Source organism: Phycodurus eques, chromosome 9 (assembly GCF_024500275.1).
Source record: "Phycodurus eques isolate BA_2022a chromosome 9, UOR_Pequ_1.1, whole genome shotgun sequence".
Classification (NCBI taxonomy): domain Eukaryota; kingdom Metazoa; phylum Chordata; class Actinopteri; order Syngnathiformes; family Syngnathidae; genus Phycodurus; species Phycodurus eques.
In genome coordinates, this window is record NC_084533.1 from 10,430,362 (window position 1) to 10,453,032 (window position 22,671).

Genomic DNA, 22,671 nt, shown 5'->3' on the forward strand with positions numbered 1-22,671 from the left:
ACTACCTGCAAATATGTTTTACTATGTGCATCATTCAAAGTAACAAAAGGAAAACTTGGGACTGAATGGCGCACTACAAAAGATAAGACCAGCTGAAGGTCGGGAGATACAAAAGAATGTAGTGTCATCAAAACAATTGGAGGAGATAAGGCGACTCGAGCCACAGAAGCTGGCTGTATATGCTACCCTTGCGTCACATTCTTCCGAACCTCAATATTTACTACCATACTTATGCCGATGACACATAGGTATAGCCAGAGGTGGGTAGGGTAGCCAAATATAAAAAAATATATAAAAATAACAGTACTCTTACTTGAGTACTGTTGCTTTTGATCAATATGTCTCGAGTAAAAGTAAAACGTAAAACTTAGTCCAGCAAATACTTACTAGAGTAAGAGTAAGAAAGTGAAATAACTACTCAAGTAACTCATGAATAATTTCTGATTTAAAAAAAAAAAAAATAGAAATCAGAGCATGAACCTCAAATAAAATAAAACAAATAATATATGAGGCGGTACGGTGGACAACTGGTTAGCACATCTCCCTCACAGTTCTGAGGACCAGGGTTCAAATCCGGCCTCACCTGTGCGGAGTTAGCTTGCATATTCTCCTCATACTTCGTGGGTTTACTCTGGGTATTCCAGTTTCCTCCCACATCCCAAAAACATCCATGGTCGGTTAATTGTGTGAATGTGAGTGCAAATGGTTGTTTGTTTATATGTTCCCTGCGATTGGCTGGCGACCAGTTCAGGCTGTACCTTGCCTCTCGCCCAGAGTCAGCTGGGATAGGCTCCAGCACGCCGCGACCCGAGTGAGGATAAGCGGTACGGGAAATTAATGAATGAATAATATATGGGAGGCCACACACACCTACCACCATTTGAATTTTTAACTGCCCAAAACCAACAACACATCCATAGGGCCCAACAGAAACATTATTTGGTTTATTCCTTTTAATGACTGAATGAAGAAGCTGTTTGCTGACCAGACTTATTGATAGTGTGTGTGTGTGTGTGTGTGTGTGTGTGTCTGTCTGTGCTTCTGTGTTTGTGTTTGAGCGCTTGTGCGAGAGAGAGTGTGTGAGAGAGAGACAGAGAGAGAGGGATAGAAATCTGCAACTTACCACAAGGTGTTTTCTCAAGTTCGAGGAGGGCTGAAACATCCACATTTGGGCAGTCATAATTTAAGAATGTGCTGCATGGCAAAGCTGTTGTTTTTTGGAGTCTATAAAGTAAACACTCACGCAGCTGTTTTTATGTTTTTTTTCCCCCAAAATGAGTCACTATGATTCCCCCACGAAGAGTTTGTGTGCGGTGGAGTCAAATGACACTAGTTATCACGTTGCATTGGGGCAACGGTGCCCCTTTGTGGAAAGCGATGATGAAGTCTAAAAATAGATTGCGCAGGCAAAAATGGATAAGTAAAAGTAGCGAGCAGCATGTCGATCATTGTAACGGGGTACAAGTATTCTTCACATACATACGTCAGTAAAAAGTTTCATGTTACATTCAAACTACTCTGACAGGTACAATTTATTCAAAATGTTACTTGACTAAATGTAATGGAGTAAATGTAGCACATTACTACCAACCTCTGGTTATAGCTAGCAGTATCTCCAAATGACGACAGTTCAATTTAGGTGTTGTGTCACTGTCTAAAACAGATAAATAACTGGATGAGCCAAAACCTTCTTCAACTAAACCACAATAAAACCGAGATATTTGGTTTTGCCAGTGAAGAAAAGAGGATTGCTGTGAGTAAATATTTAGCCTGACTCTCTTTAAAGACCACAGACCAAGTCCGTAACCTTGGTGTGTTAAGAGACCCTGACCTGACTTTCAACAGTCATATCAAATAAATCACTCAAAAAGCCTTTTTACCAGCTGAAGAACATTTCCAGAATGAAGGCTTGCATGTGCCAACCAGACCAGGAGAAGCTCATCCATGCTTTTATCTCAAATAGGCTTGACTATTGTAATGGTCTTCTGACTGGACTACCCCAAATGAGCATTAAACAGTTGTAGCTCATTCAGAATGCTGCAGCTCGGGTTCTGACCAAAGAGATCAGAACATATTACTTAAATTCTAAAGTCTCTACACTGGCTCCCAGTCAGCTTTAGTATATACTTTAAAGTTCTGCTACTGGTCTATAAATCACTGAAATGTTAACAGTAGGTCCTAAATAGATTGAAGACATGCTAATGGAATATAAGCCCAGTAGGGCTCTGAGATATGCCAACTCAGATCAGATAGGGAAACAGAGATTCCAAAGGAAACATGGTTAAGCAGCTTTCAGCTGTTGTGCTGCAGGCAAATGGAATACAGTAAGTTGCCAGTAGAATTGAAGTCAGCCCCAAGTGTCGATATCTGTAGGTCCATATTATAAATTGAATTATGTCTGATGGTAAATATATCTAAATTTTAAAAAAAAATTGAAAAATAATTATATGCAACTTAGTTTTGACTTTATACATAGACAATAGTAGACTGAGTATGGCTTAAAACTCAATGAAAGAGGATAACTGTTTATTGAGCATTTTCAATGTTTATGATGGGGCAAGGTGACGAACGCTATTACTAATTCAACAGCTATTGTCCCTTAAAATTGAGAAAAAGACACAAAGAATGAAGCACATTACCTTCTGCCTCTTATTACAACACTTTTTTCTATACTTGCATACATATTGGCTTCATTACAAACATATTTGCAATTCTCATGAGCTTTTCTATTTCCGTCAATATTAAACCCACTGCATTTCTCGTGCATTCATCAGGTATTGTATATGAAATTAATGTTCTGTATGAGTAATTATCATGCATTAGCTCTGTGTATTATCCACTGTATAAATTTTTCTCAACCCTGTAGGGGACAAGACTAAATGTGCAGCCTGTTATCATTTAATTACTTTGTAATTCTCAATCAATTGTAAATTAATTTCACACAAATACATGGAATTGGATCTGCTTCTAGTGATATTATCACAAGTCTCATTATCAAAGCTCAAATTGGAGGATGACTCCCTCCCAGTGAACACGTACAAAGCCTTCCTTTATTCCCTTCTTTTTACACCGCTCCATCCCCCAAGGCAAGAACAGAGATGTCATCATTAGCGGCCTAAGACACCAGTGTGGTTGTACCTGGAATGGCTACTAAAAAGTCTTAGGAGTTGGGCTTTTTCTCTCATGCTGTCTGATTTTTGTTGTCATGTGACCTTGCACGTAAAGAGGAAGTGAATATAGCTCCTGTGATTAAAATATGGTAAATGCAAAGTTTTGTAATGTTAAAGCATAACACCCATAGCCACCGTCAAGTAAAACGTCTTTATAGCTCATTGGCTATAACTTGTTGACCATTCAGCCAATAATTTTGAAACTTTGAGGGTATCACTTGCCTTAAGCCCAACCAGTAGGGTGCACCACAAACACAACTACCATTTACCTAAAACCCAAGTCCATGTTAAGACCAAGTCCCTCCAGCTCATAGTTTTCTTTAAACTGCCATTGTGGATTTGATTTTATTTCTAATCAACTGTAAGACTGTCTTGTGACATTTTCTTATTCTAATATAAAACACATGGTAACTTCAATTTTTTTTTTTTTTATTTTGCATTGTACAAGACACAACAAAATACTGGTGCTCTCAAGCAGTGTTCAACCAACCTTCTTTGGACTGTGGACCGGTTAAGAGTCGGCATTTTTCTCACGGACCGGCTGTGGTGGCGTGCATATATATATATATATATATATATATATATCACACACACACACACACACATATATATATATATATATATATATATATAGACACACACACACACGCTTGCCTCACTTCTGCTTCCTCCTTCGCCGTTCGTGGTGCGTCTACTGTGGGTGTGATGCAGGAGTGGGGGTCAGAGTTATTGTAGGCAGCCAGACTAGACTACAGTTCCGTAGCTCCTCAATGAGTAGACTTTTAACTCCGTAAAAGTAGTTCTGCCTGTGTCAAGCAGCAACCTACGACTGTATCTGTATCAGAGCGGACTTGGTGCGTGAGAGTTAACTGTTGAACCCGTATTTAAGAAAGCTTCTGTTTCCGCTCGGACCGGAAACAGAAGCTTTCGAGTCTCGACGTGTCAAATGAGACGCGCAGGTGGTGCGGCGGAGAAGATCCAGTCAATTTTCAAAATAAAACACATTGACACGCGAATTGCAATACAACTGAAATTATATTAGTTGGTCATTCTTTCTCTGCAGCCCGGTAACAAATGCCTCACGGCCCAGTACCGTTCCGCAGACTGGAGGTTGAGGACGACTGCTCTAAAGAACCAAACTTAAATCATCCATCCATCCATCCATTTTCTGAGCCGCTTATCCTCACAAGGGTCGCGGGAGTACTGGAGCCTATCCCAGCTATCTTCGGGCAGGAGGCGGGGTACACCCTGAACTGGTTGCCACCCATTCACAGGGCACATATAAACAAACAACCATTCGCACTCACATTCACACCTATGGGCAATATAGAGTCTTCAATGAACCTACCATGCATGTTTTTGGGATGGGGGAGGGAACCGGAGTGCCCGGAGAAAACCCACGCAGGCACGGGGAGAACATGCAAATTCCACACAGGCGGGGCCGGGGATTGAACCCCGGACCTCAGAGCTGTGAGGCAGATGCTCTAACATTCCAAAACATCAGAAAAAAAGGAGGCAAGGATATGTCCCTGTTCTTTTGTCATTTAATGTGTGATGTTTTGATAAGCCTCCTGTGAACACTCACTGGAAACGGTTCACTTGGCTGGCCTCCTCTCAAACTGCTTACCATTTTCAGAGAAAACATGGCCCCCTTTTCCATGATCTTCATCTCCTCTATTGTCAAAATGATCTTTTTGTCTGCATTCACCACTCCAAAGCAAATCAGTGTGTTCAATGGGATAGCATCTATTTTTTATTTTTTTGCTCTTGCCCAGAAAGTGAATTTCCCCATCTTGTTCATATCTTTTCTTCATTCACAGTTATAAGTAGTTATTCATTGTATATCAAGTTCAGCCATGTCAGATGTCGACGGGTGTTTGTGACAATATCACAAAGCTGTTACATTTTAAAACATATTGAAGCAGGTAAGTTGATTTAATGCACGCAACGCATCTTTGTCTTTGAGATGATATGGACCGAAAATGAGATTTGCATTAAGAGTCACTCTACTTTAACTTACCATATATATGTGTGTGCAGAATCTGTTAAAAAAACCTGTGTGTTTGTGCGTGCAGAACCTGATAAGAAACCTGCCGGAGCAGAACGAGCTGTCGTCGCTAGCTGAACTGAAGAGTGAATATGAAGAGCTCGTGGAGTCGGAGCAGTTTGGCATTGTGGTGAGTCGAATTCCTAGATGGCCAGACGAGACAAAACACACACCATCACACACATGTTTTTTATTTTAACAAACCTCCACTGGCTTAGAACATTTTTAACATTGCTTAGAGGACACACCTTTTAAAGTTGTTAAAATTGTGTATGTGCACACACACTTAATTGTACATCCTCCACTTTGGGAAACTTTATTGGCAAACTTTCCATGATGATAGTCACATAAAGCACTTTCATAAAGAAGTTGGACCCAAGGGTGCAAGCAAGGTGTGCTCCCATCTCCTTAATTTCCTCCTCCTAACACAATGAAAGTTGTTGGCCTCTGTCTTTTCATGAAGTGTAATGAAGCGGTGGGGGTGGCAGCCTTCCCAAATGATCTCACCCGTCTGGTGATCATATACCTCGGTGCTGATGGAGGAGCTTCTTACTTCACAGCTATTTAGTTCTCCAGGGAAATAAAAGATGTTAAAGCTTATTGTATAGGAATCAGTTGAAGTGATGAAGATTTGTGTGTGCGTGTGTGTTTGAAAAACATCTCATCCACACTCAGGCACGGTTCTAATGAAACCTCCTGTCTTAGATTGGGAAAGTTGCCTTGGACGACTGCATTTTCTTCCGTTATCTTGGTAATTGCTTGAAACACAACAAACTGTGGAAAAAGTGAAGCGCTTTCAGGATGCACTTTAATTTGAAAAAGAAAATCACATATTTGGAGAGATCATTTAATAATTATATTTTATTGACACCTAATAGTTGTTTTGCTTCATAATTTATTGATTAATATTTGATGTGTGTCTTCAGATGAGTTCGGTCAAGCTCCTGCGGCCGCGTCTCAATGGCATCCTTTTCAAGTTGACGTTTGAGGAGCAAGTGAGCAACATTCGACCCGACATCATGAACGTGACATTTGCCTGTGAGGAGGTGAAAAAGAGCGAAGGCTTCAGGAAGCTGCTGGAGTTGGTGCTGCTGGTCGGCAACTACATGAACGCGGGCTCCAGAAACGCCCAGACGTTTGGCTTCAACGTCAACTTCCTTTGCAAAGTAAGTCACATTTCGGAAGTATGTACCGTAATTTCTCGTGTATAATGCAAATTATTTTTTCACAAAAAAAATGTCAAAAGTCAATAGTGCGCATTGTACATAGGTATAGGACAACATGAAAAGAATCCGCCATCTAGAGGTTATGAAAAAGCTGTACAATTTCATTCTAATAGACCACCACCACCTACAGGTTATAAAAAAGTTGTAGCCTACACTGTTCACTCCAATATGACACGGATACATCCATCCATTTTCTGAGCCGCTTCTCCTCACTAGGGTCGCGGGCGTGCTGGAGCCTATCCCAGCTATCATCGGGCAGGGAGCGGGGTACACCCTGAACTGGTTGCCACCCAATCGCAGGGCACATAGAAACAAACAACCATTCGCACTCAAATTCACACCTACGGGCAATTTAAAGTTGTCAATTAACCTACCATGCATGTTTTTGGGATGTGGGAGGAAACCGGAGTGCCCGGAGAAAACCCACGCAGGCACTGGGAGAACATGCAAACTCCACACAGGCGGGACCGGGGATTGAATCCTGCTCCTCAGAACTGTGAGGCGGACGCTCTAACCAGTCGTCCACCATGCCGTGTTCTTAACTTAATTATTTGAAAAAAACTAACAAAATACAGACAATACTTCATGTTTTCAACATATGGGTAGAAGCAAAATCATGCATTGTAAAAATGCATTATACATAGATAGAAGGGTTTTCCAGAATTTTGAGGTAAAATTTGGGGGTGCGTATTATTCATGAGAAATTATTGTATTTGAATGTTAATGTATTTTTACAGTTTGAGTCTGTCAATGGGACAGTCCACGCTCCAGAATCATAATGACACCACCCATATGTCTACAGTGAACCAAGGAGAAGCCTGCTAACTAACAAACAAACACAAATATGAATCCCCATGTTCTCCTCTATTTCTGGTCATTTTTTGTTGTTATTAGAGTCAGTGAAGTTTTGCTCTCCTTTTCTGACCAGTTATTTTGTCTTTTCTTTAACACTATTATTTTTTGTTGCTGTTTTTTTGTTTGTTTGTTTGTTTTAATGTCGCATAATACAACACTGCAAAGATATATTTATTTTGTTGTTTTGTTTTCACTACTTTTTACTATTCGTATTATTTTTATTTCCATTTTAAACATTTTCAACATTACTTGTGAACACTTCTACTTATTTGATTCAACATTTTTGTTTTGGAGTTGCAATTTTCTCACTTTATTCCTGGTGTTCTATTACTGCCTTGGTCTCTTTTTTTTACTTTTGGTAACCTTTTTACTGCATTTTTATTTACCTTTTTTAACACTGCCTTTTTTATTTTACTGGGGTTCTGGTTCTCTTGCGGTTTTGCAAAATTCTAATTTGTTGTTTTTATTCTGCTAGTCTTAACATCGATTTGATATTTTGAGATCTCGAATTGGACCATGCTATCTTTTAAGTCATTTTAGTCTGACGGTGTCAATAGAATTTTTTTTTTATCTTGGTTGACATTTTTATACAGCTTTTGTATAAAATATTATTAAATATATAATATTATATTGTGCAGGTGTTCTTGAAGTTGCAGCCTGGTAAGTGTCACATTGCAGAATGTGAGAGAAGGTGCTCCTATTGTGTGTTGTGCCGTCGGACTCCTTTTCCTAAATTAAAAGTGAGCGAAGGGGGACTCTCCTGCGGCGGACCGATGAAGGGAAAGTCACGGCACAGTGAAAATCAGCTGTATAGTCACACTGGATCTGACCAAAATCCCATTTTTATGCTCACATTTCATCTGGACTAAATTTACTTGCAAGGAAGCAGTGTCATCTAACGAACCAAAAAAAAAAAAGTATGGTTTGAACCACAGTGTTTAAAGTGGATATTAGATGTGCTCTTTGTGTATTTGGACAGAAGGATGTCACAGACCTTTTATTGAGATACCAAGAATTGTTTAAATTTGCGAAATAATTGCAAAATACAGTATGCCTCTTTTAAATCATTTATTAAAAGAATGAATCGACTTAAGGTGACCTAAAAGATGTTACACCACTGATAAAATTGCCGTTTTACAGCAACATATTGAACGTGACACAACATTTTAACATTAAAACAACTGTTTGACATTGTTTGCTAAGTGCATTATCATCTTGGAAAACCTACAAAGGTGGTGGGGAAAAAAGGTGCATTTCCATATTGAGCAAGCGATGTAGGCGTCCCGTGAATCAGTGTAGAGCCTGGTAAAAGCCTCAGGGGGCTGATTGGCCAATTATTGATGAACAAGAGAAAAAGAAAAAAAAAGTATTTCTCACTTCAGATGAATTGACCCCTGGGTGGCAATTCTGGGGTATGTAATGGGCTCATCAGGGAGGAGGAGGTTGATGATGGAAATGAGCTGCACACACGCACGCACACAAACACACACACACCCTATCCCAACGATACACAAGTCTCTCAGGACTGAATATGATCACGTAGAACATTCTGAACACTCACTCGGGCTTCACCAGCGGAGTCTGTGTAACGAAATGTGGGTTTAATATCGCTACATTTTATAGTGTAAAAAAAGATTTGTAAATTATTATCATAACATTGTTAATCTCTCAAATTTGTATCGTGTAAAAAGACATCTATTAACCATCTCAATAAGCATGCTAATGATTAACAGAACAGAGGCTGCATGCAGCACTCATGCAACATATTGGCTGAATGGATGAAAGCATATGCTCGATTACTCAAAAACATCCCTGGCATACTGAGGGAATAACAAGCAACATTAAATAACAATTTACCAACGCTGCTTAATAATTAATGATGGGGGACAAATTTGTGTTCAATTCAAGTTGAAGCAGAACAGACTAAGCCCATGCTCAGTGTCTTATGTCAGTGTTTTGTTCACAATGAACCACTATTGGGGCCACCCTAAAAAGTCGAGGAAAACTTGTCATTTTACAAGATACAAAACATTATTACAATATTACAATGCTATAAATGTACAAGAATACAATTGTAATATTGTAGCCTATCCCAGCCAGCTATCTTCGGGCGAGAGGCGGGGTACATCCTGAACTGGTCGCCAGCCAATCGCAGGGCACACATCCACACACAACCATCCGCACTCACATTCACACCTATGGGCAATTTTGAGTGTTTAATCAACCTACCGCACATCTTTTTGGGATGTGGAAGGTAAACCCGGAGAATCCACGCAGGCACAGGGAGAACATGGAAACTCCACACAAGCGGGGCCAGGATTTGAACCCCGGTCCTCAGAACTGTGAGGCAGATGTGCTAACAAGTCGCACACTGTGCCGCCTGAACCTGAGATGCAACTGTTTTTTGAAGAATTTTGGAAAGGAATGGGAAGAGGTTTCTGCACCAGGTTCCTTGAGTATATGAGTTATTGCAGCTGATTTGAATGATGAAGGAACAAGGCCAGAAGTGAGGGAGGAATGTGTGTCGGCAGTTATTAAGGAGGACACAGAGGGTATGCAGCCTTTCACCAGGGCAGTAGGGAGGAGGTCTAAATGGCAGGTAGTTGGCTTTGATTTCTGAATGAGTTCTGATATTTCAGCAGCAGAGGGCAGTTTGAAGCTAGAAAATGTACCCGAAAGAGGGGCTTGGGATAGCAAATACCAATGAAAAGTACGTAAACTTTTGACTTCAATGAAAGTAATGAAATGTTGTTTAAAAAAGGATTATCCTCTCATTATTCTGGCATTTAACAAAAATAATTAATTTGGGTAATCATTATTGATGCAAAACAGGAAAAGGTGAATCTGATATCATGTCCAACAATGAGAAAAATGTTTGCCATTTTCTATAGTGCTCGTAAGCTTCTGGTTTTGATTGCATATGTATGGTATAAATAGAGTGTCTGCCACAGTAGGTAGTAGAAAGTGTGTACTGCAATTGTGAGAAAAGATAATGCAGTTTATAGAGGAAATGACGAACAGCATGTAAAAAAGCCACCGACTTCCATCTTGAGCCACACAGTTAGTCAGCGTCGCTCATGCCACATTTCATAGTTGTATGTGTGTGTGTGTGTGTGTGTGTGTGTACTTTGTCTTTTGGTAAGGTTGGTGCGTATATCATCGCAGAACACAATATTCTTCGGGTCTTGAAAGATTAGTCAAAATGTTCTAAAACAGCAGGCATTATGGGGAACTGCTTTTAAAATGACTTGAAGTGAAGCCATCTTAATGTAATAAAGTATTATCATATGTTGGTGTTGCCGTTTTGGTGTTTTTGCAGTTACGTATTTAATGAACGGTATGATCTAATTACGGTTACTACCCTTTTGTCTCTCAGAGGCATTACTTGTTTTGCATCCGCCACAAAAGTAAAATCAGAATATCATCACTTAGTTAGAAATCATAATCCTCTTGTGAGACAATGGGGAAACACATATTTACTCATTACATACATGAAGATGAGTGTAATATAATAAATAAGGTAGTTTTGAGTGATAATGACAGCTTGGAGTATGACAATAAACACCTTAGAATTCAAAGACCGTGAAAGCAAATGATTACCGTATTTTCACGACCATGAGGCGCACTGTACTAAAAGGCGCAGCCTCAGTTACAGGGGCCAATTTCTGTATTTAACACAGAGATAAGGCGCACCGCATCGTATTATTGGGCACAGGCATGGTAAAACATACGCTAGCTTAAAACATACGGTAGCATGCATGCACGCTAAAACATACGCGAGCATGCATGATAGCGTATGTTTTTAAAAAGGCAGCAGGAGCAAAACTGAGTTCGGTTGTACTTTATTGAAGTATTTAACAATGTAGTCACGTTATTTTTTGATCAAACCTCATCCACAAATCCATCAAAGTCCTCATGTTCTGTATCCGAAAAGAACAGCTGGGCAAGTTCTCCTTCAAACATGCCGGGTTCCCTCTCGTCATTGTCTGAGTCAGTCTCGTTGCCGGGGGGGCTGTTCAGCAATGATGCCGGCTTTTGCGAAAGCAGTCAAAGCAGATACCTTAGCCCAGGCATCCACAATCCATTCACATATGGTGGCGTAACTCGCCCGGCGCTTCCTCTTCTTGACTTGGCGAAGCTTGTTTTCCTGCTTCCTCTACTTGCGAACCATGGATTCATTGATTTTGAATTATCTCGCAGCGGCTCGATTCCCATGTTCCTCCGCGTACCGGATAGCTTGCAGTTTAAACTTTGCTTCATAAGCGTGTCTCTTCGTAGGTGCCATTGTCGGGGGTCCTTAGCCAAACCGATGTTGTTTTGCACAATGCACATGCCGACGCTATATACCCACTGGGGGGCGTCCCTCTTTCACGCGCACCCTTCCCCCTTTAACGTCCGCATGCTGTCCTCAGTCACGTCCGCCTTTCCTCTACATAAGCAGCGTGTTGGGGGCCCGTCCATTTTGGAGAAATTTAAGACTTTTAAGTGCGCCCTATGGTCGTTAAAATACGGTAATCTTCACTTGAGGAAATTGTCTGCAAACGGTTCCATGTTGCTGTGTGAGGGTGTTTCGCTGATAACATGTAATTGGCTCAATTTTGCGCGTGTATGTGGGTTGTTGTTGCCGTTGTTGTTGCTGTGTGTGTTGTGCCCATGGCCAGGTGCATGTGTGTGGGCAAATGCAACTCTGGCTGTCTACAGTATGGATACATTCAGCATGAGTACAAAGTGCTGTATGATGCTAATTAGCTTCCCCCCAGCATGCCATTGGAGCAGCTTGGCAATCACGGCGGGGAATGATTATGGCATAACTTTTTTTTTTTTGATGTGTTCGCCACAAGTACTACAAAAACAGAGCATTAATTCCAGAAATCCAGGAACTGGCAAATTTGCAATTGCCGGGCTACAAATTAGCTTGGATTTTCTGTAATGGAGCTCGAACAGGGTGCTACATCCATTTCTGTCATTCATTATTATTAATTATTTTTACTAGTATTATGATACTGAATTATGGTCATTGCTGTGTAAATCTCATGGCTGTCTTGCAAGGGACTAGAAAGAACATTTAAAATATTTTCCAGTGTTTATTACAGTAATATAGACAATATTGCCACTTAGGTAGGTAATTATAATAATACCGTAATTTCTCGTGTATAAATGCAAATTGTCAATAGTGTACATTGTACATAGGTATAGGGGAAATGGAAAAAAAAAACCTTTCACATTTTATAAATGTATCCCGCCATGTAGAGGTTATGAAAAAGCATTACACTTTCATTCCAAAATGACAACGCCACCTAGAGGTTATGAGTTAGGTATACACTTTCATTCTAATATGCCACCGCCACCTAGCGGTTATGAAAAAGGTGTAGCCTACACTTTCATTCCAATATGACATGGGTACGTATGACTACAATTTATGTACAGTTGTGCTCATACGTTTACATACCCTGGTAGAATTTGTGAAATATTTGTATTTATTTTTTTAATATAACTGATGACTGAACAACAACCATCATTAATTCATTTATGGTTATGTTTTGTTTGATGATAATGCTTTTCTGAAATTATTGACCGTTTAATTTGAATCACATTAAAATAAAATTAAATGTGTTTTCCCTGGCCCTTCGTGTTTTCTTTAGAGAGTTGTACCCATCTTACAAATTATGCCTGGGTAATCAAACATATGAGCACAACTGTGTGTTTTCTAATTGAATAAATAAAAGTAGGGCTGTGAATTTCAAATTAAGAGCAAGTAAATACAAAATAAGTGTTCAAATAAAGTGCTTAAATTCAGAATAATCATTTGGGAAAAAAATAACAAAATACAGATAATACTTCATGTTTTGAACATATGGGTAGACGCAAAATCATGGATTGTAAAAATGCATTATACATAGGTAGAAGGGTTTTCCAGAATTTTGAAGTGAACTTTGGTGGTGCGCATTATACATGGGTGTGCATTATACACAAGAAAATTACGGTAATTGGTGCTGGATTATTTGACAATTATCGTGTAACTTGTTTTATGTGTTGTCCATTTCATGTCACGCTTTTTTAAACTTATACCTGAGTTAAATGGACGCCACATCTTATTCTAAGGCCATGTGATTTATCCCAGTCAATTAACAAAGAAAGTTAAATTTTACATAGGTTTTAGGGCCAGTTTGTGGTAATTTATTTTCATATTATTTTATTCATTTGCTCATGTGAAGTTTCAGGCCGCAGACTTTCATCTTGTTACTATCCTCTGACTCCACACCATCTTCTCTGTTTGTTTTTACTTTCTCTTTAGCTTTTTAAGTTGAAAGTAAAACGTAGATAATTCACAGTAAATTAATCTAATCAATATGTGCTGATCCCTCCAGTAACTAAGATACTTAAACTGTCGTGTGCACTTGATGTTTGAATGGATGTAAACATTTGTAATATTATATATATTTTTTTCTTTTCTTTTGTAGCTGCGAGACACCAAATCGATCGGTCAGAACACCACGCTGCTTCATTTTCTGGCTGAGAAATGTGACGAGGCATACCCAGAGATTTTGAGATTTCCAGAGGAACTGGAGCATGTGGAGAGTGCCAGCAAAGGTATGTCAAAATTGTCTGTTAAGGGTAGACCTTTATTTTTACAAACACATTTGGAATTATATGAAACAATATTAGCATTATATCACAATTTTAGGACAAGGGAAACTGGCATAGTCTCTGTAAGAAGGTATTTAATTAACACGTACATTCTACTGAGAGGCTTATTATGCTATGTCAGTAGTAGGTGTTGCTGTTTATTTGCAAAGGAGTTGAAATGGGTTTACCTGTAAGCGATGTAATGTTTGTATGACAAATAGTCTATGAAATGAGTTACTGCACTTTATTATTGTTATTATTATTGTTATTATTAGTAGTAGTATTTGTACTGGAAATATGAGGTTTCTAGGTGTCTATTTAAAAGAGGCATTTATTGACTTTTGTTCTAGTTTATTCTGTCTTGCTTGATCATAGCCGGAGTTGTTTGTTTGTGTTGCTACAGTCAATTTAGGCAAATACTGCATGTGCATTCTCATTAAGTCATTCAAACATCATAATTGACTTGGGCAGCCTGGTAGTGTGTTGGGGTAGAATAGTCCTTGTGTATTGATGTCTATAGGCAACTTTTTGTTTGTTTTATTTTTTTGTTAATCGCCTTTGTAAAACGTATTGAAGTGAATTTAGTCAGTAAGAAGACAGTCGACGTAAGTGACTTGCGCCAAAGCCATTTAGGAACTATTCAAGGACAACAAGATAAAACTGAATTCAGCATTTCTGCACTATAATAATAAACATAATTACATTTGAACCAATAGAAATTGAGAGTTTTATTCTTTTAACAGTATTTGGCATAACAATCTTGACTCATAGGAGGATACAAGGTTCCACCTAAGGTTTGATTTCTACTCTCTTATTGTGTGATTAGCCTTTAAATGTAATCAAAGGGCTGACAATGCTCCAGAGCTTGACAAGTAATACACAATTTTAGTCATTATTCAAAGGACATTTTTTGTCTGGAAAGTCATCATTTTCCCTGCCTTCATTGAGTACTTCAGACTTTTTCTTCGTCCCAAGTTTGCGTAAAGTTGAATTAGCACCTTTATAACCTTGGTCTCATGCATGGATTCATCTTCAGTAAAATCCATCCATCCATCCATTTTCTGTACTGCTTATCCTCACTAGGGTCGTGGGCGTGCTGGAGCATTAATAATATATGTTTGTACCATATTTCCGCAAATATTGGCTAGGTGTGTTTATTTATTTCACCTGCAGATTTTAGGAGACATTTTTGGACTGATGTTAAACAATGTTATCAATGTTTTACAAAATAAAAAGGACTGTTCTGAAGAAAGGCAGTGAAATGGGGAGAACTCAGGCAGACTGGGATGAACACAACATTGTGAAGTGATCATGTTGGGTCTTTATAGGGCTAATTGTCCATAGAGACACCTCCGCGTAACGTAAGATCATCTGTAATACTCGTTTATCACATGCAGTACAACTACAGACTTGTCATGCATAATTTATTTGAGACTGTTAATGTGCCTCAGTGCTACTGGTTTGGTTAGCAACAGAGTTCCGATCAAATGGGGAGGTAATGTGTCATTATTTTTTCATTTAATATATTCATTACAATCCCTCAAGGGTAAATTCAGCATATCTTAAATATTTAATACACGTGTGACTCATAAACTTTTTCTGTTTGTTTGTTTTTGGTTTTTTTCCACTTGCTGGAAAAATTTGCAATTCTGTTTGAGGGAGACACTTATTAGTCTAAACACCCAACTAATTACTAATTGGAGGGAAACATCTATTGGAGAGCGAGAGAGACATTATTTGGGAAGATATGATACACAATAAACACTCAACAGGCAAACAGTTATTTAATCGATGATTGATCATTGATGGTAAGGTGTTTTTGTTTGTTTTTGTTTTTTTTTGTCCCCTTACTCAGACTGTTTTTCATTATGTAGGCTTGTTTCTGCCATCTTCTATGCTGCTTTAATGTACTGTATAAATTGACGTTCTTATCTCTTTGGAGCAATGTGAATAGCCAATGATGATGAAGAAATATTGTGCCCTTACCATTTTATTGACTCTCTCTGTCCTCATAGCTGGTTATTGAGACCATAATCATGTGACGTTAACCATAGGAGTCAATATTTTCTTACTGTGACCCCATCTTAATATCAGCAAGCCAATCTCGCAAAGTGTCATTGGCCAATTTGCCTTGTTAACGTCACTCCAGAGATGAATATGTGGAGCTCGACAATGCAAACCCAAATTATGGGTGCTGAGTACCGCAGTGACGCTCTAGCTTGACAATGCGGGAAAAGAAAAAGAGAAAATATGACACAAATATTCTCATGAATCAATTTAGTCTAAGACATAGCCAAGGGCAAAGTACTTTGGTGCCTTGGAGAGAGAAAAATGGAGACTAGGAGAGGGGGGGTTGGCTTTGAGGATATTAATACTGGTGTGAATATATCCATTATTCCCCATTCATTTCAAGGCACTGCAGCATAATAAAGCAGTGGCCGTTTTCCATTTAAACTCATCGATGTACTCGGCTCTGTATTACTTAGACAAAATGCCTTTCTGGATGAGCAGGAAAGCAGAAGAGATCGTTTGTCTTTCTGTTTCAATTGACTTGCGAGGGATCCTTGGGTTGAGACGATTTCCTCTTGTGCTGAAGCAGAAAGGCTATCGAACAGACGGCAGCTTGCAGAAGGCTTAATTTGGGATGAAATATCACTGCTAGTAAGCCAACAGTATTTTGGAACTTTTTCAACTGAAAAAAAAAAAGATAATTCAAAGAACCTTAAGATTAGCGTGTGACGCTATGACATACTTTTTGATGGATTCGCATTTGAGGTTTGTTGACGTTTGAGGACCTGGACTTTGTAAAGAATGTAGTTCCATATTGTTTAGGAACATACTTAATTATATAAATCAAATGATGTGCATGATTGAAGGACATCGATCAAAAGAAATGACCCAGATGTGTGTAAAATAAAATGTAAAATTTTTCACACAGCTTCATGTTTGGATGTTTAGTTTTAAATTACGTTTAAATTACGTCTTCATCAATTTAGATATTCTACTACTGGTGTGTCTGTCACTTGAGCATCAAATCCACTGGACCATTAGTCATCGTTGCCTCACAGCCATGGCTGGAAATGGAAACAATTTCCTCACTGGCCGTCTAAGGGATACTCGTCCCTGGACCCTGGAAGTCGTAATAGAGAAGCATCGGGGAGGTCAGCAGTGGAAAAGGACAGTCTGTCATGAGAAATATTAGGAAATCAACTTGTCTAGCTTCCACCAGCTCTGGATGAGTGATGACTTCCCGAATTTCCTGACTTCCATTTTTTTTTTTCTTTGTTGCTTCATGTTGGATCAGTAATATATGGTGAGACCAAAAACAAGTGTATTTCTTTTTTTGTTTCCTTCACAACCTCTCATTACTTCAGCATGTTTGGTTAGCGACTACAAATGTAGACTTTTTAATACAAATAACCGTCACGAGGCGAATAACTGTAATATTCTCTAGGTAGACCATGCATTGTCCTCCAACCCATTAGCAGTGAATATTCTTACAACCGCTAGTAAGAATCAGCAGTACCTCATCAATGACTAGCATGCCGAGCATTCACATCCATTGCTAAGGCTTTACCCTGACCCCGTTAAGCCATGACTTGTTCAAAGCACGCCTCCCTTTTTAATCAAATCTGCTGTTGCCAACCACAGTATATCCCTGCCCTACATTGGGAACATGCTTGCAGAAGATAAGTGGTGTCTCACTCCCCTCCCTCCTGGACATTTACAACACCTGCCTAGCCTGAAAAGCAACATGCTGCAGAGTGATCCCTCCTCCCATTCTTCAAATAGCACCTTCGGTCCCCTGGCATATGGGAGGAGATAGCTGAATCTGATCAAATGTACCAGGAGAGAGATTCATCAACCAGGCTGTTGAGAGACCTTGTGCCTAGTAACTCTCAAAAAGTCTCTTCCACAAACTATTCTCTATACAGCCAACAACTTTACTTAGAAACACAGGCCACTGTTGTACTGTAATATAAAATAATACAATAAACTGACTCTTTATCATGCATTTCCACATTTTGAAAATATAATCCTGACAATCAATTTACTGGTCCCACACCTAATTTGGTGTGCAGAGTAAGTTAAATTTCCCAATAGCAATGGTAACAAATTATACATTATTTCTTTCTTCACAAGTTGTAGTTCATTTGCTAAGGTGTCAAAATTGGCTGCGGATCAAAATCAAGCGTGCAGTCATTGGACAGTTCAAATGAGCTGTGATCTGTTTTTTTTTAAAAAAAGGAAAAAGTTTTCACCCTATCATGATGACTTGAAGCAGGAAGTTCTTGTAATTATACCAAAATGTACCAGAACCGTGACCATTGTTCTGTTGTCACACGTTATCTAATCATTTTCGTATCATTGGTAAAGTTTATGAGTGTCGTTGGTGGTTATTCCCAATATTGTCAAGGGTGCTGAACACCAATTCTTGAGGGAGACCATTGCTTAATGTCAGTTTAAAGGACGTGACTAATGATATACATCATTAGTTGTCTGCCTCTCAAGATGATCTTGGTGAGTGAGGAAACAGTGAAAGATGTTGAGTATGGTTAGGAGCAAGTGATGATTGACCCACAATTTGACTATGGCCTTAAAAGTGTCATGTGTTGTTTGATGTTTGATGTGACTGAAGTGAGCAATTGATTATTTGCTGCAAATCAGCTAGCACAGACTTCACAATAGCTGGTATTGAGTCAAGACAGCTCATTGATGGTCTCAGCTGCTGAACCGTTTTCTCCAAAGTTTTTTGGTCAACTGTATCAAATTCTGACATGGCAATTAATATTGTTTTTCCTTTGTGGCTTCAGATGTAGTATTATTTTATCATTTTGCTGATTTGTGTTGATATTTAACCTGATGGATTGTATTTTTTCACTAAAATAACTAGCAAATTCATTGCATTTATCTGCTGTTAGGAGTTCTGGAGCTATCTGATTCAGGGGCGGGTTGTGAGCTTGTCAACCACAGCAAACAGAGTGCGAGAAATTGTTGAGGTTCTAACTGAGGATTTTAGAATTATTTTTTTTTTTCCATGTTATTGTCAACATGAATGTTAAAGTCTCCCATAGTACTCATTGGCATGACATTTTGCCAGTTACTATTTATAATAATAGAGAGATTTGTTACAGCTTGTCTGTCAGGAGATTCCGATAAGAACTAACATAATTGTAAGGATCATTGTACAAATGTGCAGGAAATTGAGTCTTCTCAGGGGAGATCGCTGCCTCCTCCAGATAAGGCTCCGTCAAAGCAGTATGACAACGGCTCCGCAGATTTGTAATTGTGACTGAATCCCACCTATTTTTGATGTTTTCTTTTTTTTTTCTGCTTTTGTGATGTCTAAGGTCACACAGTATTTGAATAGGTTGTGTAAATGTTAGTTACTCATTTTCTAATCCAACAAAGGTGTTTTTCTAAGGTACCCTCTTTGGGTCACTGGTCATTCATTTTCAAATCTACCAGAAGCAGAAATGTCATTTTTATTTCATAATCCAAGGATGAGTGATTTTTTATTGTGAATTATAATTCACAGAAAAGACAAACTCCAAATGAAAAAAAAGAGAAACTCTTAAACTTACTGAAATTATGCATATAAAGTATGTTGTAAAGTATATACATTTTAGAGTTTAAGACAATACGCCAATGGGGCGGGGTGAGGGTTGTGTGGTTAAATAGTATGGCCAGCCGATGGTGGCTTTGCGGAACCCCCATTCTTTTTCAGTCTAGACACAGAGCGGTGAAAGACTACGTAAGAAGAGCTGCACTGGGTTTAGTTTGATGCACATATTAGTATTAGCTAACATATTACGCTTCTGATAGGCGGCACCTTATTGATTGCTTGGTAAATTTGTCAAGGCGATGTGTGTGAGGGGCATAATTGTGTTTACTGCTTCTCCATATACAGGCCCACGCAGTTACAGTATTGACATAGTGTAGTTGGGCACCTTGGCGCTAAGTGTGCTTCGCAGTTCGCAGTCACATTCGTTCACCATCTCTAGTTCAGCCCCTACATGTTATGGTAACAAAATCCGCTGTCACCATTACCCCAGCATTATGTGGGGCAGGATGAGACTAGACGCCCTGCTTTCAACAAGACAAGAAAGCAAGTGTGTAAACTGGTATAATTATTAATCCTTGGGCTGTTTGACCAACACATGTCAAAGTCAGCGTATTAAGACGTCTGGGACTTGTCTCTTTAAGTTGACAATTAGGATGAAATGTGTCATGTCCTTTCAATGAATCTCGTTTTGAAAAATATTCCTCTTTTGTACATATTTAGTTTTCTGAAGCTGTCAGCACGCAGTTTGCCACGAGCATCATGCCAGACATGTTATTTCCCCACGCATTGGCTGCAAAGTGCCTTTGTTCTTAACGTCATTCCGCCACTCTCTCATTGCTTTTATTGACCCACACTTTGGGGGAAAACGTGTCTGAGGCTTAAATGCTGTCATAAACTGAGTGACTTTTGCCAACCTCTGTGTATCAATGCAGGTGGGAATTGATTTTGGATCCTAAATTGGTTCTTTTTTTTACCCTGGCTGCCATCAATATATAATTTAAAATCATTGCCTCCGCGGAGCCAGTGCCTCATCTGGCTTTTTACCACCCCCCGTGGGAGTTACAGTATATGTCCCGTTCCCTTTGGTGGCAATGCATGCCACTGGGTCCATGATCTCTGATGATTTATAGGCACTCACTTGCTGCATTGCAGCTGTCACATGTTTTTTTTTAGGGCCTGCTAAGACCTCACTCATCTGTGAGCCTAAAGAAGAAGATAACATCTCCATGCCTCGTATTGTTGGTGATTTGTTTATTTGCGAAGGCCTAAGTGGCCAAAAGTGAATTTGTATTTGTAAAATGGGTATCTTCTCCCGTGTTCACTTTAATCTTAGACAATCATTTCATTCCTGAGGGGTCACTTATTTTGACAACAGCACCCGAAGGCTCATTTGCACGCTCAATATCCAATTAACTTTGCTGAAAAAATGAATAAATAACATAAATGAGTAGTGCACGTCATGCAACCTTTTTGATATTGATGATGAACTTGAAATAGCAAATATTGTCATATGTTTTCATCATATGATTTTTAACTTTACAAATCAATTGTGAATTTGAAAATGGCAACACTTAACATTGAAACATTACATTTAAATAGGAAATAAAATATTTGTATTCATTTAAGCATAGCGTAATAAGTAATCTATCTGTGTCTTGGTTAAATGGTAAATTATAAATGGAGTAAAATGAATAGTGTTTTTAGCACCTCTATCATGTTGCCCAAAACGCTTTACGGAGGGTCACATTCACGCACACATTCATACACCAATAGTTGAAACATATTTTAGTACAAATAAAAGTTTATTTTGGGCATGCATGACAAACCATACATTAAAAAACATCTTCACATGCAACAGTTAATAAAGCATCCCTCCAGTGAAAAATAAAAAGTTCCCTACGAGTTTTTTTTTTCCAAATGCACAAAATAATAAGAAAGGAAAATAGCCCACCAAAGCCCACACATTATTTTACAGTTAACGGCAACACTATGGTGTCTTGACAAGCTATTTTTTCTCTGCTTCGCCTCAGCATCGCATACCAGCTGAGACCGATTCCTTCACCGAAAGTCTGTTTTTATCCCAGCAACTGAATCAGCGGTAAGGAGGGATAGAATTGATTGTTGCAGGCATCCATGAGATAAAGGCCATGATGCTGTCTGCTGTGTTTATCATCAGGTGGCCTTTTTCTGTGTGTGCAGTGCTGCAATGTTGATGTGTTAAGTCATAATAGTGGGAGAGACCATTCTCAGGCGGTGTTGCCAATACAATTGCAGGCAGTGGGGATTATGTTTCATATCAAGCCCATTATTGTTGTCAACCTTTTGCTGTGCACTTCGAGGGCCTTTAGCCTTCACTTTTAATGAGTTATGTTCAATGACCTTGAGCTTATTTGTAACACCTAAACTTACACTGCGTAATTAGTCACCCCATAACATGTTTAGATTAACAAGAACTATCATCATAGCTTTATATCGCTTAAGCAATTTGTTTGAAATTTGTTTGTCTGAAAACCCAAATTTAATCATTCGGAACCGGAAAAACACGTATAGTGTTTGCGGTATCTTAAGCCCCTTTCACACCGCTCATCCAAGTCGGCTTTTTCGCAGCCTTTCCCCTGCTCACCATCCTGTTTGGCAGGTAGTGATATGGAATGGGGTTGGCTGAAGTCGACCACAATTTTGCCGACTTCTTTCTTCTTATCGGACACACAGCGCACACTACATGTCAGCGCACACTACAGACACATGAATGTTCTACTTCAGTGAGTTTTGTCTGAAAACAATCTAATCAAGTCAAATAAATGCCGACTCTACCATTATGCCTCTGATGCGTTAATTTGGCAGAAAGGTCGTGTGAAAGGGACTTTCATTTACCACCACGATGTTAATTAACCTGAACCTACCCTTTTGACCCAGCCACTACTAGGTCTGAGTTTATTATTCCACTTCCTCCTTTTGATTAACATGTTCCCACATGAAAACATTTACTGTTTGTAAGGAGAATCTTGAGTCTATTCTAGATGTACTACCAATAGCTGGAATTGCACATCCCTAAAAATCACTGTAGCCAGCTGAAATCTGTCTCCATATCCATTTAAATCCTTTCTCGTGATAATTCCACCTCTTGCAACGTATTGCAGGTACTTCGAAGTTGCAGATTACATTTTCTTTGGCAGCCTA

General features: G+C 39.1%; 1 protein-coding gene across 5 annotated transcripts in view; it reads left to right on the top strand.

The window, feature by feature from the left end:
• diaph2 (diaphanous-related formin 2) overlaps positions 1–22,671 on the top strand; it is a 527,556-nt gene that overhangs the window by 309,918 nt on the left and 194,967 nt on the right. For all 5 annotated transcript variants that reach the window (XM_061686696.1, XM_061686691.1, XM_061686695.1 and 2 more), the window contains 3 exons: positions 5,246–5,347; positions 6,144–6,383; positions 13,760–13,889. In XM_061686696.1, the coding sequence (XP_061542680.1) occupies positions 5,246–5,347; positions 6,144–6,383; positions 13,760–13,889 (472 nt within the window). The remainder of the gene's footprint in view (positions 1–5,245; positions 5,348–6,143; positions 6,384–13,759; positions 13,890–22,671) is intronic.